The sequence below is a fragment of the Tiliqua scincoides genome, chromosome 3, assembly GCF_035046505.1.
Source record: "Tiliqua scincoides isolate rTilSci1 chromosome 3, rTilSci1.hap2, whole genome shotgun sequence".
Classification (NCBI taxonomy): domain Eukaryota; kingdom Metazoa; phylum Chordata; class Lepidosauria; order Squamata; family Scincidae; genus Tiliqua; species Tiliqua scincoides.
Window position 1 is genome coordinate 88496160 of NC_089823.1, and position 16509 is coordinate 88512668.

General features: G+C 44.1%; 1 protein-coding gene across 1 annotated transcript in view; it reads right to left on the reverse strand.

Annotated features, from left to right (window-relative positions):
* GABRG3 (gamma-aminobutyric acid type A receptor subunit gamma3) overlaps nt 1–16509 on the reverse strand; it is a 361218-nt gene that overhangs the window by 322246 nt on the left and 22463 nt on the right. Inside the window, exon 3 of the mRNA XM_066619477.1 lies at nt 7812–7879. Coding sequence (XP_066475574.1) covers nt 7812–7879 — 68 coding nt within the window. The remainder of the gene's footprint in view (nt 1–7811; nt 7880–16509) is intronic.

A 16509-nucleotide genomic window follows, 5' to 3' on the forward strand; every position in this document is an offset into this window, starting at 1 on the left:
GCCGGTGGTTCCTCAGGGGAAGGGGCTTTCATCCTCTTCCCCTGAGAAAGAGAAGTAGCCCCACAATGGGGCTACTTGATTCTGTGGCAGCCCTTGGAATCAAGAGCCTCCATGTCAGGCTGCGCAACCCAACATGGAGCTCAGGATCTGGTGGAGCTGAGCCTACCTCCCGCCCCACTCCCTCCCCCCAGCACACCTCCCTCCCACTCTCTCACTGCCCAGTGGCGTGAACCACAGCAACCACAAGAGAGGCAAAGCACCAGTGGCGCTCCGCCAGAGCTAATGTGCTTTATGGCACATTTGCAATAGTGCGCACCAGCAGTATGCCAGCGCACTGTTTAGGCACACACTGTTTAGAATTGGGCCCTCAGTCTCCAGAGGCCTCTGCAGGGTAAGGGAACATTTGTGACCTTGCTCCAAAGTAAGCCCACAGCAGCCCACTAGGTCTGCTTAGGCCTGCACCAGTGATATCATTGGTGTAAGTCCACATGGACCAATGAAGATAGGTCAAGCCCGAGAAGGGGATTTGGATTCAGAAAGGGGTTTGAATGGATTCCCCTTCCTGGTCTCCATCCACCCTTCTCCCTGCCCCATTGCTGCTCTCTTCCACCAACCCCCTGCCCCATTCTCCTGCCCCCCCCTGCTTCCCTCCCACCCGCTACGCTTACTTGCCAGGGCCAGTAGGTGTCTGGAATTCATTGGCCCATGAAGCTAACCACTTGCTGTTTGTGGCAGCAGCCAACCAGTGCTTTCCAGCATGTCAAGTTTAGATCCAGAGGCCCTAGCCACTTTAGGAATAGACTGTAAGTGCTTTTATTTCTTAACTAGCTTATAAACAGACTGTAACCCCATGGCTGTAACTTCAAGCCTAGACTTGGGTCATGAAGAAACATTCACATCACAGCTTCACCGCAAGTCAAGGGAAACCTCAACCAAAAATTAAACTTGGGAGACACAGTAGCCACCTGGTACAGTCTCCAGCCTAAAGGCAGAGCTATCCACTCTTTCTGCATGGTGATTTGCTTCTCAGGGGCTCTCTGAATTTGTGGCCTTCTCCAATGCCCTAGCTTGGGTTTGTGGTTGTCTTCACATTAGCCATTCACCTGGCATAAAATACAGACAAAAATGAAAGCAGAGTTCAGTGATCTTCTCTGTCAGTTCTCCACAGTGTCACAATAACACAGAATTCTATTGTGACTCCATTTGTACAAGGGGCCCAACTGAATCAACAGGAGCCATCATCTCCATGGCATCCTCTCTTTAGTCTCCTTTCTAGGACAATGCAGCATTCTCTCAAAGGTAAATCACGTATCTAGTAGAGAACATGATCAGTGAAGGGATTCACGTGTTCTTCTTCCAAGCCAATATGTTTGGTTTTGAAACTTGGCCAATACCCAGGCAGATGAACATTGTTACCACAAGTATTCTGTACCAAAGAAGTGGGTATGCCTGAGGAGACCCATAGGCGACCACAGGGCTTACACTTACTTACATTGTAAGTATTTTTTATTTACCTCCCTTTTGCCTTGAGATTGCACCTCCCCACCTCCATTTGGTGCACCTGAATTGGCATTGATGACAGACTTGGGGACAAAAAGGCCTTTGTGAAGAACGCAGAAGATGCTATAGATTTTGTGTTTGCTTCAAGTTTTGTACTTTGTGTTTTGCTCCAAATTTCTACACTCAGGCTATTTTTATTCTAATGCCTTGGATCAAACATTCTTAGGGCATGCACTACATAATCTTTGGTGAGACAGAATCAATATACCACTTGGTAGTCTATGATTTAATTTTGATGTCTTTATTTCGTACCACATTTGCATGGACCCAACCAGAACGGCAAGGTAAGAACAACTGAGTTCTTGAGTTTTCAAAAAAAAAAAAAAAAAAAAGCTTGGCAAGTAAAGATAGAGGGTGCAGTTTTAGATCTTGCAAAATCTTAATGAACTACTGATAAAGAAAACAGAATGTGTATAAAGTACTGAAGAAACTGAGAGCAGCACATTTAGTCAAAGTAAAATATGTGAATCATTCTTTTTTTTCCAGGTAAGGCAAAACATGCCAAGGAATGGAGCCATATGTTTCAGCCTTAGAGTTGACAAATAGCTAATTGCCATCTTTTTCAGAACTACAAATCAACTCAGATGGTAGATGCAAGCTGCATGCAGCATGGACTCTTTTGATTCATGTTGTTTTATGTGTGCATTAAGCATTTATCCTGTTTTGAAGGAATGAGGCAGAAGTTTGATGAGTGCAGTCAGTACAGCAAAATACGTATATGAGAAATGCATTCATCTATGCATTCTTTGTGAAACCAATATCTAGCAGGTGATGATGAGATCAAGACATAGATAACGTACTGGGGTAAGCTGTGTATCATATTCATATGCAGTCTACCAATCTGCTGCTATAAGCAACTTTGTGATGTTGCAAATGTCACGCTGCTATCATGTGTTAGTGGAGCTGCTGGTGGAAATGGCTTAAGGCTCCATGCACAGACTAGATGCTTCGCTAGTGCAGTTAACACAGGGCCCAATCCTATTCAACTTTCCAGCACCGGTGCAGCTGCAATGCAGCCTTGAGGTAAGGGTACACATGTTTCTATACCTTGAGGAGGCTTCTGGGACTGCCTGCCCACCACAGGATGCAGCACATGACCCACTGGCATGGCTGCACCAGCACTGGAAAATTGGATAGGATTGGGCCCACTGTTATTTTCTCCATTCCAGAGAAAGTTCATTGCACTTATGTACTATTGAAATAATGGATTGAATTAATGATTTCATTAACATTAATTTCAATGCTATTTAAGTGTGAATAACTTTCTCTAAATTGGCTCTATTCTTTAGAATTTGATGTTTCTAGAGATGCCAACTGACTTAAAAACTTTTCAGTATGATTAAGATTGAACCAATTAAAACAACAAAGCCTTTCCTTTAATGTTGCACACATCACTTTGAAATACAATTCATTCTTGCACTCAGGAATAACAGAAGAGATAACTCAGTGTTGGGAACTCAAGTCAGATGACTCAGACTCAAGTCATGAAAATGCATGATTTTGGGTGATTGTGACTTGTGAATCACATGCGTGGAAGACTGAAAAACACTCAAGTCATCCCCACACATGCCGACTATGTCTGGGGGTGTTTGCTTACTGTTTTTGCCATGTGAAAAACCTTGTGGAGTCAGCATTCCAACAGCTAGCACAGGAAGTTCTAGCCAGGAGGCAGCAAAAGGTTAATGTTAGCAGGAGGGGGGAGGCAGGACTGGGCTCTCTTTTCCCACCTCTGATAGGAAGGATGATCATTAGACAAAGGATGGGCATTCTCATATTTCCATTGGCTGAGGGAGGGCTGGAGGAGAAGCAGAGGAGGGGCAACCCTCATTGAATGAATGGCTGAAGTGGGACGTGAGTAGGGCTGCCAAGGATCAGGTCATCCTGGTAAGCCTCCCAGCTGCTGCTTATGACCCTCCTCCCTCTCGCCTCTTCTATCCTGGCTCTCACTCAGAACCTCCCAGCTCCTCCTACCCTCTTTACAGATGGAAGGGGGCAGCAGGGAACTAGTTAAAGAGAACTGCTGCACTCACACAGAGCCCAGCAGCAGCCCCATTTTTCCCACAGCTAACTTTTTAAAGGGGGTGATTCAGCCTAGGGACAGAAAGAAGGAAGGGGAGCAATCATGCTTTGCACAGCAAGGCTCTGTTGTTATTTGGGAGGGGGACCCTCATTGAATGACTAGCTACAGAGGGACTACTTCTGAGTAGGGCTGCAAAGGATTGGGTCATCCTGGTAAGCCTACATTCATTTGCTGTGACATGATCACCACATCTGAATATTAGCAAACTAAAGCCCCAATCCTATCCTCAGTCAGCCAGTGGGGGATTGTGGTGCCAGTGGCATAGCTATGGGAGTGAAGGGGGTAGCAGTTGTACCGAGCAACAAGCTTTAGGGGGCCAACAAGCTTACCTTGACACTAGTGACCAAAATTGTGGAAAAAATTGGTGTATATGAATAATACCATCATGTTATAAATAGTTGGAAATGTAATTTAATGCAGAATGCAATGAAACAAACCTCATTGGAATACCTGTATTCTATCAAAAGTTATGGCCAATTAATCAGAAAATAAAAACACAGCTGCCTAATGGAACAAAAAGTGAATTTGCTTAATTCAAAACTTACCTAATCGACTGATTGTTCTGAGAGCCAATGAGATGTTTTTTATGATACAGCATGGAATCAATAAGGTGTGAATATGAGCTCTCATTTTCATGTATCATAATATACTTACCACTGCTAACTGGGTAAAGAGGCACTTTTTCAAGTGGTGCCCCTCTTATATTTAGTAGGGGGAGAATAACTGTCCCTCTTCAGCACAGTCTCTCTAACCAATACTTTTTATTTATTTACTTAATTAAATTAAATTTTGTCATGGAGGGCTAAAATATCTTCTTTGACTCCAGTTAGTAGATAGATGTCTTAGCTATGCCACTGGCTGGGGGGGAGGCAGCAGAGCAAGTGGGTGGTGAGCTTCAGGGGGGAGGAGGCAGGTCCCCCCCCCCAATTTGCACTTTTTAAAAAGCCTAGGTATGACATAGCTTCCAGTTGTGACACCACTTCTGGGGCATCATTTTGAGCTACACAATAATTAGCGATGCCAACGTGTGGTGCTGACGCTGCATCCTGCAGTCCAGTCAAGGACTGTGGCACAACAGAGAGGTAAGTAAGTGTTTACTTACCTACTCCTTCAGACCATGATTCCCAAAGGGTCTATGCCATCTCTTTGCCTGGCGCAATTCCGAGTTGACTCAAGGGTGAATGGAAAGGCTGGACAGAGGGCACATCATATTGGCAACTCTATTGTCTCAAATAACTACCCCTGACCCTCCGCAACATTCTTCCCAGAGGTGCTAATTCCCATCCTGATCCTCCCCATCTTCAATCTGATCCTTCCCCTCCCTGCTCACTATCCACCTCCTGTGCCAATGTTCTGCTGCTGGGGGAGCTGGAGGAGCCATTGCTGTATGTGTGGCACCATTCACTGTTTGTGGCAGAGACCCAGTTTTCACATCACCAGAACGTGCCCTGCACTGGCAAAATGCGACTTCCTGTCTGCAGATAGATTGGGCAGTAAGAAAGCATAGTGCCTGAACAATATCCTTGATACCTAGAATCATGCCAACCTAGCTATAAATGGAATTAAATTAAGTCCATCATTATCCAGCAGAGGGGCAGTCACAAAAAATGTATATCCTTCTACACCTAAAACTTCCATGCACACACCTTAACAATTAAATGTGTTCATTGACTGTAGATTTTATTCCACAGGTAATAGAGATAGATTGTCATTGTCCCCTGGTAAACCTGTGCAATCTCTTAGGATAATGCCAGCCTCCCTAGTGTAAACAAATGTTTTTATTATAAAAATTAGTATATTTTTCCTTCCTGATAAGAGCTTACCTTAAGGCAGTGTTATTCAAACTGTGAGGTGCGGCTCCCTGGGGAGGCACCACAAACGCACAGGGGAGGCGCAGGATGTCCTCTCGCAGCGATACAGTCACACCAGCTTTCCTGGGCAGAATGCGAGCCCCAAAAGGCTTCCTATTTGACCAGTCACCAGGGCTCTTAAAGTTGTTTCCATGCAGTTGACAAAGGGGAGGGGGGAGAGAAGCACACACTTTACTTGGCCAGGAGCAGAAAAAGGGTACTGTTTTTAAAGTGATTTATTAATCTTGTTGTTTGACTGAAGAGGAAAGGCTGTATTTTTAAAGTGATGAATCTTGCTACTTGAAGGTAATACTTATCAGCCATTGATGAAGTGATTGCCAGCCCAATCCTATTCCTGGGAGTAAGCCCCATTGACTGTAATGGGACTTACTTCTGAATAGACATTCATAGGCTTGAGCTGTGCATCTCCTAGTATAGGAGACAAATCAGCCTCCTAACCAAACCCTTATCAGCTCTGATATATTTTCATGGTCTGTTTTTATTTCTCCCACCAGCTGCTGGAAAAATTTAATGTAATTTAATTAATAAAGGGTTCAATCCCATCCAAGGAGAATGGGAGAAATGACTACTTGGATTGGGGTCCACAAGGGTGTGTGTGTGTGTGTGTGTGTGTGTGTGTGTGTGTGTAATGTTGGTCAGACTGGGTGTTCACAAAGTTCATTTGATAAAACAATTCTATTGGTATGCTTACAAAGTTTTAAAAAATGAGTCCTCCTGGACCAGACAAAATCTACCTACTCCAGCATCCTGTCTCAAACAGTGAGCAGCAGCTGATCATTTATAAAGCATGTATATTGCTGTGTATTAATAATATATTTTTAAGATCTGCATTTAATTAATGATATAATTAACATAATTAATATTTCTGGCCACTTCCTGTTTAATGATGTCACTTCCAGTCCTCAGGAATATGATGGGGAGTCATGGCCAACAGCCACAGGGGTCAAGGGAGCCACGGGCCGGAAAAGTTTGAGTACCACTGCCTTAAGGAATCTGTGCCAACTTAAAATACATCAGTACAGCTTGTTTATGAACATCGTTTCTCCCTTTCTCAGAGAAAGCCCTTTTGGTGACTCACAATGATGTGACATATTTTAAAATTGCAATATATCTTCAAAACAATGGAACAACAACAGAATTAAAAGCTCCACTTAGTTACATAATGAAAAAATGAAAAAAAAACAATTGTTTTGCCAGCTTCCTCTAAACCTCAGTAGACTAATCTTCAAAAAATCAAGAAAGAGCCAGGCTTCAAAAGCCAGTAGGGGCAGGGGATGCCCATAGCAAAGTTGTCACCACAAGAAGGTCCAATCTTTGTAATCACAAACAGCGTTCTGCCATCTCCACAACATAAAGAAAGGTTTCTGTGGGAGCAGGGGTTCTCTTAAATAGCTTGGACCACCAAACCTAAACACAGTCCAGTGGTCACAGTCATATCTACGAATGCAGATAGATTTAGACCGCTATATAGACAAAGAAACAGTCTTCTGAGAGGAATCAGCCCACTATTTCAATGACAAAACACATGAAAGCATTTAAGACTTAGGCCAGTGGTTCCCAACATTTAGGAGCCCACATACCCATGAGGCAAAAATGGGAAGCGTTGTGGACCACATGCAACCCCCGGGGCCCCCCACCCGTGCACAAAAAATACAGTTAAATTTGACAGTCCATGGAGTAGTGCTTGGCAAGATGCTGGAAGTGCCCACCGCTCTTGTGGGTCGTTCATTCTCCGCCCTCTCTAGTGGTCCATGGGCAAGTGCTTGCTCAGCAAGATGCTGGAAGTGATTGAAGGCAGTCATCTTTTTTCCCTCTGAGATGTTCCGGACCACTTCCTGTGGTCTGCGTACCATGGGTTGGGAACCACTGATTTAGGCCCTAATCCTATCCTATCCTCCGTTAGCTGTACTACATGCTATGGACTGGTGGGGGATTGAACTGTGCTGTTAGTCTTTCACCATATTGTCTTGCAGTTGGCATTGCTTCAGCACTGCAGGCAACATAATGTTGAGCAGACTTTTCCTAACCACAGTGTGATTCCGTTCTGTACTTCCAATCACAAACTGAATATTCATATTTTGCAAAGAGTTTTATGACAGACAGCTCACAGCACGACACTGCTGAGCATCATTTTTGTTTTTCCCTAGCAAAAGCGCAAAGAATTGTCAGGGAAGCAAAACTATATCAGAAAACAGAATAGCAGCAGCAACCATAACACTTCAGATCATCTCATGTTTATGAGATCAGCTATTGATGCTCAGAGCAAGTGCCAATAAAAGCATAGACAGTAAGACACTTACCATATTTATCGATGACACGGGGCCAATGCTATTAACATAAATGTCAACATCAATGACAGTTGGTTTCACTGTGAAAGACAGGAAAAAAAAACCAAGAGGCAGTATTTAATATTGCCCTGGAGACAACGCAGGACATTATGCTAAACATTTTTGTAATTATAGCATTCCAGTTTTAAATCTCTGCAAAAACATCACAGCATAAATCACATCCCCACCGCCCACCTCCAGAACCCTTCAACACTCTCATTCTATTGAAGCAGCAGCTCTGAGGTTTGTTCATGCCATGAATACCCTATCTCAGGTCTGTATTTCTTCTTGTCCATGAGCTTGGTTGAGCATGGAAGCATGGACAAATTGCATGAAAATGGACTTGGTAAACCACAACTGACCTACCATATGGATAATACTGGGGTACTAAGTTCATGCACAACTTGGGCATCAGCCAGACATGAGCCTTCAGCCATGCTATTCCCATCAGAGCCTAATAAATATTGGGTCATTGCTGTCTGCCCGATAAACAGACAACACCTGGCAGCAACAACACATAGGACAAGCCATATTCAAAAGTGCTCTAAAAGAACTTCAGTGTAGGTGATATACAAATGCTGATGGAGAGAACTGCACATCGGCTTGGAAACAATTCAGAAAGTTTCCCCAAACTCAGGCAATAGCTTAGCTTATTCTGAGCCCAAGTACAGTCTGAAATGTGCCATGCACCTGATGCCATTCAGAATAAAACAGGGTCTGATCCCTTCCTTGTGAGCTTCCAACTTCACTCCTTCACTGCCTTTGGTGGCAGACGCAGGCCAAAAGGAAATAATGTCTTTCCCAGCTTCTTGTGTGTGGCTTCTTACTGTGGCAGTATGCCTAAAACACTGGGAAATCCAATTTTCCCAGGCTTTCCTCTGGAGCAACACAAACAATAATTAAAGAGTTGGAAGGGAGAAGGTGAAAGGGAGACTGAAGGCATTCTGTAGCTTGCATTCAAATCAAATAACATTTGGACTTATAATGTTAACCTCACATTAGGCAAGCAGTGCAAATAGCCCAAATTCATACTTCCAAGCCAGGAAATACAACAAATACAAATAGAGAACAACATATAAGTCAGTGGTTTTCAAACTCTCAGGGAGAGTTTGAGCCACTATTCTTGTGGGGGGAGGCAGTGGGGGCAGGAGGAAGGTAGCGACCTTCTGCAGAGCTCCCTGCAGCTTCAGAAGTGAAAGCTTTCAAAGCTTCGGGGAGCCCTGCAGAAGGTTGCACAGGGCTCCCCGCACCCCCAGGAGGATGCAGGAGGCTCTGGTAAGTGCACCCAAGCCCCTGCAGCTCCCCTGAGTGGCGTGATCCTGGGGATCACACCACTGCCTCCTCCCTGCCTTCTGGCTGCCCCCACCCCTTAAGGGGGCAGAGGCCAGGGCCCTCAGGCTGGGGCATCAGGACACTTCAGTCTGAAAAGCCCTGATATAAGTGATGGACAACAATAAAAACATTAGGATGTCCCAACATGAACAAAATCCTGCAAACAGTGCTGCGTGAAACATTACAGCAATAAAAGGGGCTAATATTAACATATTGTTGAAGAGGAAAAAGAGGGAAGCCATTACTACAACCTGGCAACCCTGCCATGAACCCATATGCCTTGATACATTCAGAGCTAGGGTCAGCCAGTCTGGGCCAGTTCCTCAGAGAAAGTTGCCGTTTATTATACTTTGGAGATGTGGAATGTTCTGTTCTAGAACCCCCAATGGATTAAAAAAAAAATCAGTGGGTACCAAATCAGTGGAAAAATAGCTTTAAAAGACCCACTTCCGGATTATTTGCTCCTCCTTTGCTCCTACTAGAATAATTTCACTCCACTAGATTCCATTATTCACCCCATTCTAGCAGCTGAATATGGCATAGTGTCTATACCGATGCATTCTGGGGCAACAGTGGAGGAGCAAGAAACCTGGAAATGGGTCTTTAAAGCTACCTTTAACCCCTAGAAGCTTGCAACTGATGCAATTCAACAGCACAAAGGTAGGAAATTGGATTTTGGTGCTTTTTCCCCTTGTTACAAGGCATTTAAATGTGGGCCCCAGTATCAGTGGTGAGTCAGTGGATACCAAATCAGTGGATACAGAGGCACCACCTGCATAAGGTTTTGCTGGCTAGGGGTCAGAAGCATGTAGCCTCCATGTGCATCTCACTTTGATACAAGAAATAAACCTCTTTTGGGGCTATTTTTTGTATCTTTGCTTATTGGATCAAAGCAAGAGGTGAAAATTATCCTACATAGTCCTTTTATTAGTCCATAGTCCATTATCCTTTTATCCATAGTCCATAGTCCTTTTATCATATATAAAAGTTATGATATGAATGTTATCAAATATAAGCCTTCAGTTCACTGTTACTGTTGAGAGTGCCATGAAATATTGTGGACCTATGAATTTTCAATAGTAATTCATTCAGTAGTATATTGAATTATTTCATCAGGACTGTGGTTGGGTGCATAGGGTCTCAAATGTGGGTGCAGTGGACAGAATCTTGGACCTTGTGAGCTTGAATTTGAACACAGGACCCCTGTCCTTCCCAGCAAAAGTCTGGGAAGGACTGTGTTCAAATACATGCTCATTCATGAAGATCAACAGGTGACCTTGGTCAGATTGGTATCCCTCAGCTGAACCTGCCTCACAATGTTGTTGTGAGGAACAAATGGAATAACCCTACATTCTATATGTCATCTTGAGCTCTTAGGAGGAAGGATGTATACAAATGGGTCACGAATGTAGACTTGGGTATTACTTCCCTGCTAGGAGTGCATGAAGTGTCTCCTCACCCTTATGTGGCTCCAATTTGCACGCATTTCTAAAACTTGATATTGCACTGATCGGTTCAAAAATGACAAGTGGAAAAAAAGTTAAGAATCTAAAATACCCAGAATATCATACTCTTTCATTTACAGTGCTTCCATATAATTAATTTTTGCTATATGATCATTTTGGCCAATTAATTGAGATCAGATATTCAGATTCAATCTAGATATCAAAGAGTAGACTTGCTCAAATTTCAGTTCTTGATTTTTAAAAAACTTTGTTTCTGGCAAGTTGTACAAAATAATGAGTCAACTAATGGAAGGTAAAAAGAAAAATCAGTTATCTGAATTTTATATGCTCTCATTTAAAACATGGTTCTATAATGTTTAAGAAGAGTTGCCTTGTGACAATTTGAGACTTTAATTAAAATAAAAAATTCAAATAGAAACTAAAAAGGTTATTGTTATATAATAATAAAAGGTTATTACAATAGACTCTTCAATAAATAATTGAGGCCCCGGCTTCAGCAATCAGAAAAAATCTGATGTCAAATGGACAAATACAACTGATTAATGTAACCCTGATTGTACTCCTCTGAACACAGAACGACAATCGTGACTCTGCTTCTCTGAAGAAGAAAAGTTGCAAAATGAAATAATTGAGGGAACTCTAGAAATCAGTAACGGGTGTAATTTTTAGAAACACTACACAGACCAAAAAAGCTCAGAGCAGCACAAAAAGCAATTTTATCAGTACAGGGCCATGAGCAATCCCACATGTATCTCCGAATTCACATCTGAGCAAGGACAACGTGACCTTTTGCGCACACATCACCTCTTGACAACAATTCAACCATCTTGCAGAATTCACAATCGAAAGAGAAGCAAGGTTAATAATCTGTGCAAACTGAATTTGGACTTCAGCAAGGTAGCAGCCTGGCCGAAGAAGGCATGTGACTCCAGCACATATGCACCTCCAAAACCAATATGCACCCAATGACTTTAATCTCATATTGGTCATGGTGCCTCCATGTGTTGCTACAAGCCATACTGCAGACACTGATGATTGCCCAGTGGGTGTCTGTCCTATGATACGGTAAACAGAAAAAGAAGCTGCTTGAGGAAGGGACACACTGCGTTTACTTTCTGAACTTCCCACTCAGAATAAAAGTGCTGGCTGGGAGCACTGAAACTATTGCATGGGTGCACCCACATTGCAAACAAATTCAATGAGCCGTTCAATCATCTACCTCAGGAACACAGTTCTAAGCAGTATAGGATATGGTTGTACACCCTTGGATACTTGCTCAACTGCAGCTGCACTGATGTGGCCAAAATCCTGCTATCCTAGCCCCAGTTCTGGACAACAGCACAATACCTCCAGTGTCAGTGCAACTACAACGGATGTAAATGCCAAAAGTGGGTGGAGGAGTGGGTGAGAGAGAGAGGCTAACAAAATCCATATCATAAACCTCCTCCTGAGGACAGACACACCCCAAACCTTGGCACAATGCTATAACAATGTCAGAGCTGGCATAGGAATCAAAAAACCCTTATGCGATAAATGCCCTGATTTCCTCCTATGCCCATTTTCCTGTGGTTTTGGACATTTTTAACTCCCCGGAAAGCTCCTGTGCAATTTCAGCAGCCTAAAAAGCTATGGAGCATCCTTTGTAAGCGGCCTTTGACCTTTGTTTGATACTCCATAATGCAGCCCAAAGTACGTTTGCAGATTGGGGAAATTCCTCCATGTCTGGAGTATTGAGATTGACCTGTCTACCTAGGTCAAGGCGGCAGAATAGTTTGACCAGGTGTGTTTTACTCCTCCAATCAGGTAACTTGGTGACATCATCAAAGCAGAGTTATATATTTCCCAGCTCTCAGGAAGTGTTGTTCATTGCCTTTCACCTGAATGACCCATTTATTGGGAGTTCAGAGAAGAATACCCACTTGCCCACTGTCATGAATATGTACAGTTTAGGCCTAGTAACATGTAAAGCCTGAACCAAGCTAAAACAGTAACACAGAAGTGGCTTGCAGTTCCTAGCTGCTAGGAATTTACGACTCAATGGAAGGTGATAATGTAGCACCTAGGCAGCCAGAAAGACACCCATCAAGGATGGAATGCAGCTGCAGATCTCCAGGGGGAGGGAAGAGCTGAGAGGGCTAGCATCCAGACCCATTTCCGTAGGACAGGGTCTTTTGGTCTTTGTCTCTTGGTAAGATAGGTGGTGGGTGCACATCCTGCCCCACCAGGACCATGTGGCCTCTTAGGTAACTGACCTGAGGATCTACAAAAGAAGCTGACCCAGGTGAGAGTCAGAGAATAATAGAGTTAGCCAGCCAGTGTTTTATGCTGATATGTTTCCTAGAAGTTTTTATGCCTCTAGCATTTGCTGCTTTTTGTAACTTTTTGTAACCCTACGTACTTAATAAAGTAAAAATCTTTTTACCATGTTGGTTCATTGTCTGTTGGGGACAAAGATTCAGAATCCTGCCTAGCCGTTCAGCAAGCTACCAAATCCTCATTGAGGACTAGTGACTTCAGGACTGAGGCTTTAAATTAAAAAAGAGTGCTCAGTGCCTATAAGGGATATAGTTAAGCCTAGAGGGTCTCAGTGTCCCTGGACCGAGGCACTGGCTCTTACAGGGTGGTGGCAGTACTACCGAATAGGGATCTTTGAGGGCTCTAGGTTCAGAACCAACAACTCTGAGCACCCCAAAACCCTGGGAGTTTATGACACCCACCCACAAGTACATTGACTGGGGATTCTTTGGGCAATGTAAGTAGCTTAACAGCCCAATCGTATAATTGATTTATGGCATTGCAAAACATGATGGTCTAAAGCAGGGGTGCCCGGCCACTTGTGGCCCTCGAGGTCTTCCAATCTGGCCCACAGGTAGCACCCAGCCTTCAATGAGCCTCTGGTCCTTTGGAGACTTGCTGGAGCCCTCGCTGGCCTGATGCAACTGCTCTCAGTGTGAGGGCGACTGTTTGATCTCTCACATGAGCTGTGGGATGAGGACTCCTTCCACCAGGGCCTAGGAGAGGGCGGTAATTTGTTCCCCGGGCCCATGGTCTAAAGGGGGGCCCAGAAATTTCCTGGGATCTGACATTTTCCTTTCTACTCAGACTGGGGACACTACCATGACTGGGGATGCTGGGGACACTACTGATGCCACATGGGTGGGTAGACCTGGGCTCCAAAGACTTTTCCAGCTGTCTCTACCCTCCCCTCAACCCTGCTTCACCCCTCCCTGCCCCTATGCTGCCTGCCTGTCACCACCCTCCCCTGCTCTGTTTACCCTTCCCCCTTTGCAAATGGGCCCAAAAGAAACTTTGTACCCCCTGAAAAAATTCCTCTCAAAGGCCCTGCCCTCCACTGCTTGCTGTTTCACATCTTGTGACGCAGCAGCAGCAAAGGAAAGGCCAGTCTTGCTTTGTGCAAGGCCTTTTATAGGCCTTGAGCTATTGCAAGACCTATATTCATTCATATAAGTTCCATTTCTAATACATATTCATTTATGTAAATATATGTAAATTTATTCAAATTTGAAATGTTACTTCTTTTTTATTCCCAACCGGGACACAGTGTCAGAGAGATGATGTGGCCCTCCTGCTAAAAAGTTTGGACACCGCTGGTCTATAGCATGTGACCAGGGCCAGAAAAGGTGAGCCATGCTTACCATGTGACAGCTGCCTCCCTGGAGCCCCCAGTGTAGGGCTGTGCTGTAGGTGGGGATCGGAGTTAGTGGGAAGACTGGAGACATTTCTGGGCAGGGAGGGGGAGGAAACAGAATGGGGAGGAGGCAGGAGCTGGTGGATCTGGCTGCAATAGTGCACACTGGATCTTATCCCTCTAATTAAAACCTCCCTGCCCGCTCCTTGTATGTCCAAGGAGATCCATTGGTGAACAGCAGGCTACCAGGAGGTAAGTGCAAAATGTTTTCACTTGCCTCCTGCAGATTGTCCAATCCTCCCCCCCCCCCCCCCGCACAGGATGCAGCTGGAAGAAGAAAGGAGGAAAGTTTAAAAAAAAAAAACTTGTCTTGGATGCCTGGCTGCTTGGCACACAGCCAGGTAGGCAGGGCAGAACACCCCCAGTCTTGCCCCATCGCCTGCAGCTCCAGCATGGCATTCCTTCCTTCATGCTGGGCATGTAAAATTAACCTTAATGCTGTTGTTGTGGAACAGGCTGTTGGCATGTAAAAGTTCCTGCAAAGTTCTAGTGATGGGGGTGCAGTTGGGGAAAGTCAGTCTTGTGGATACTTGGTCACCATTTATGATGTCAGGATCTAGCATGTTTACGGTTTCACCTGTGTTGAACACAGACTAGAGTGCAAAAGGATAGCAGGTTGGCTTCATTTATAATTCCTTCCACAAGCCTAAAAACGCCCCTTGCACTAATCCTGAAAAATCAAAGTGGAAAGAATAAAACCAATAAATGGGCAACTATTGCAACCAAAGTGTTCCCGTTGGCCAGCACAACCAGGTGTTCTCAGATTTATTTATTTGTTCATGGGTTGACTTAGGGTGCAATCCTAACCCACTTTCCAGCGCTGACATAAGGGCAGTGCAGCTCTAAGGTAAGAGAACAAGCATTCCCTTACTCTGAGGAGGCCTCTGTGAGTGCCACCCAACTGCAAGATGCAGCACACATCCCATTGGCACTGCTATGCCAGTGCTGGAAAGTTGGTTAGGATTTGGGCCTTAGACTTTTCTGGAGCTGCTCAGCCCTTCTGACACAAAGCAAAGGTCATCCCTTACGTTTGCAGTGCCTGAGCAGGAAAGAAAATGTTCTGAGTAGCTTACTCAAGTCTTAAAATCCGATTGCAAATGGATCCCTAGCTCATCATTGCTGCTTTGTCAGAGGCAGATGACAAAAATAGTTTGAAAGAGCTGTCAGCAACCATAGAATTATACGTATATCATAGGCAGAAGAATGATTAAAGGTTGTCAACAGATGCAACAACCTTCTCAAATCAACTTCTTCGAACCCATTCTTAACACTGGGTGCGTATTTTCCATGAAAGCAAAAGAAGCAAACGTGCCCAAATGTCAGCACTGCCAGGGTGACATCTGGTAGCACCACATGACAAACATTTAAAGCTCTCTAGTAGTTTGTCCCCATCATTGCAAATATCTAAACATCTCAGTGTTAATTAAGATGGCCATTGATGAAACTAAAGGAAACATGAATGGAGGTTACTCTTGTTATTTGGAAAGCTGGCAAAATATACTCAACCGTTTTCCCCTAAGTGCAAATCTCATGGCAGTAAATTGTGGGCATAAATTCTTTCTTCATTTATGGAGCCAGTACAAAGCTGCAGCTCCCAGGATTTGACAGTATTATGCTTTCCAATTTAATTTTTTTTTGTACAGCATTTAATAGATTACATAAGGATGACTATGACTTTGATATATCTGTTCTGATTAATGGAAAGCCCACAGGGATATTGGAAAGAGGCCTGATGAATTTAATTTTTGTTTTGAATTGGGATTTCATTTAAAATCGCAACAAGATAGTGAACATATTTATGATCTCCAAACCATGTAAAGGAATGGACTTGATCCCTGTTCATGTGGAGTGACCTGACCTGGAGAGGTTTCTCTCACCTCACCACATCCCACATTCAGTTATAAGATCTGCTGGGCTGTGATCTCTTTGGAAGGAGGGGAGTCCAAAAGCCATCACTAAATCTGCAGAGGCAGAAGAGGCATTTACTTTTGGGGAGGCCACAGATAAATAAAAAAAGGGTGACTGGCAATGCTCCCTCTATTTGTTCTTTCAGTTGTCCAGAGTCCTCTGGTGGCTGCCCAGTGTGGCTGTCAGCATCTGAAGCATTTGGTGTTGACAGCATCACTATTGCCAAGCTCTGCAGCCTTGGGGTTGTGGGCAGTGT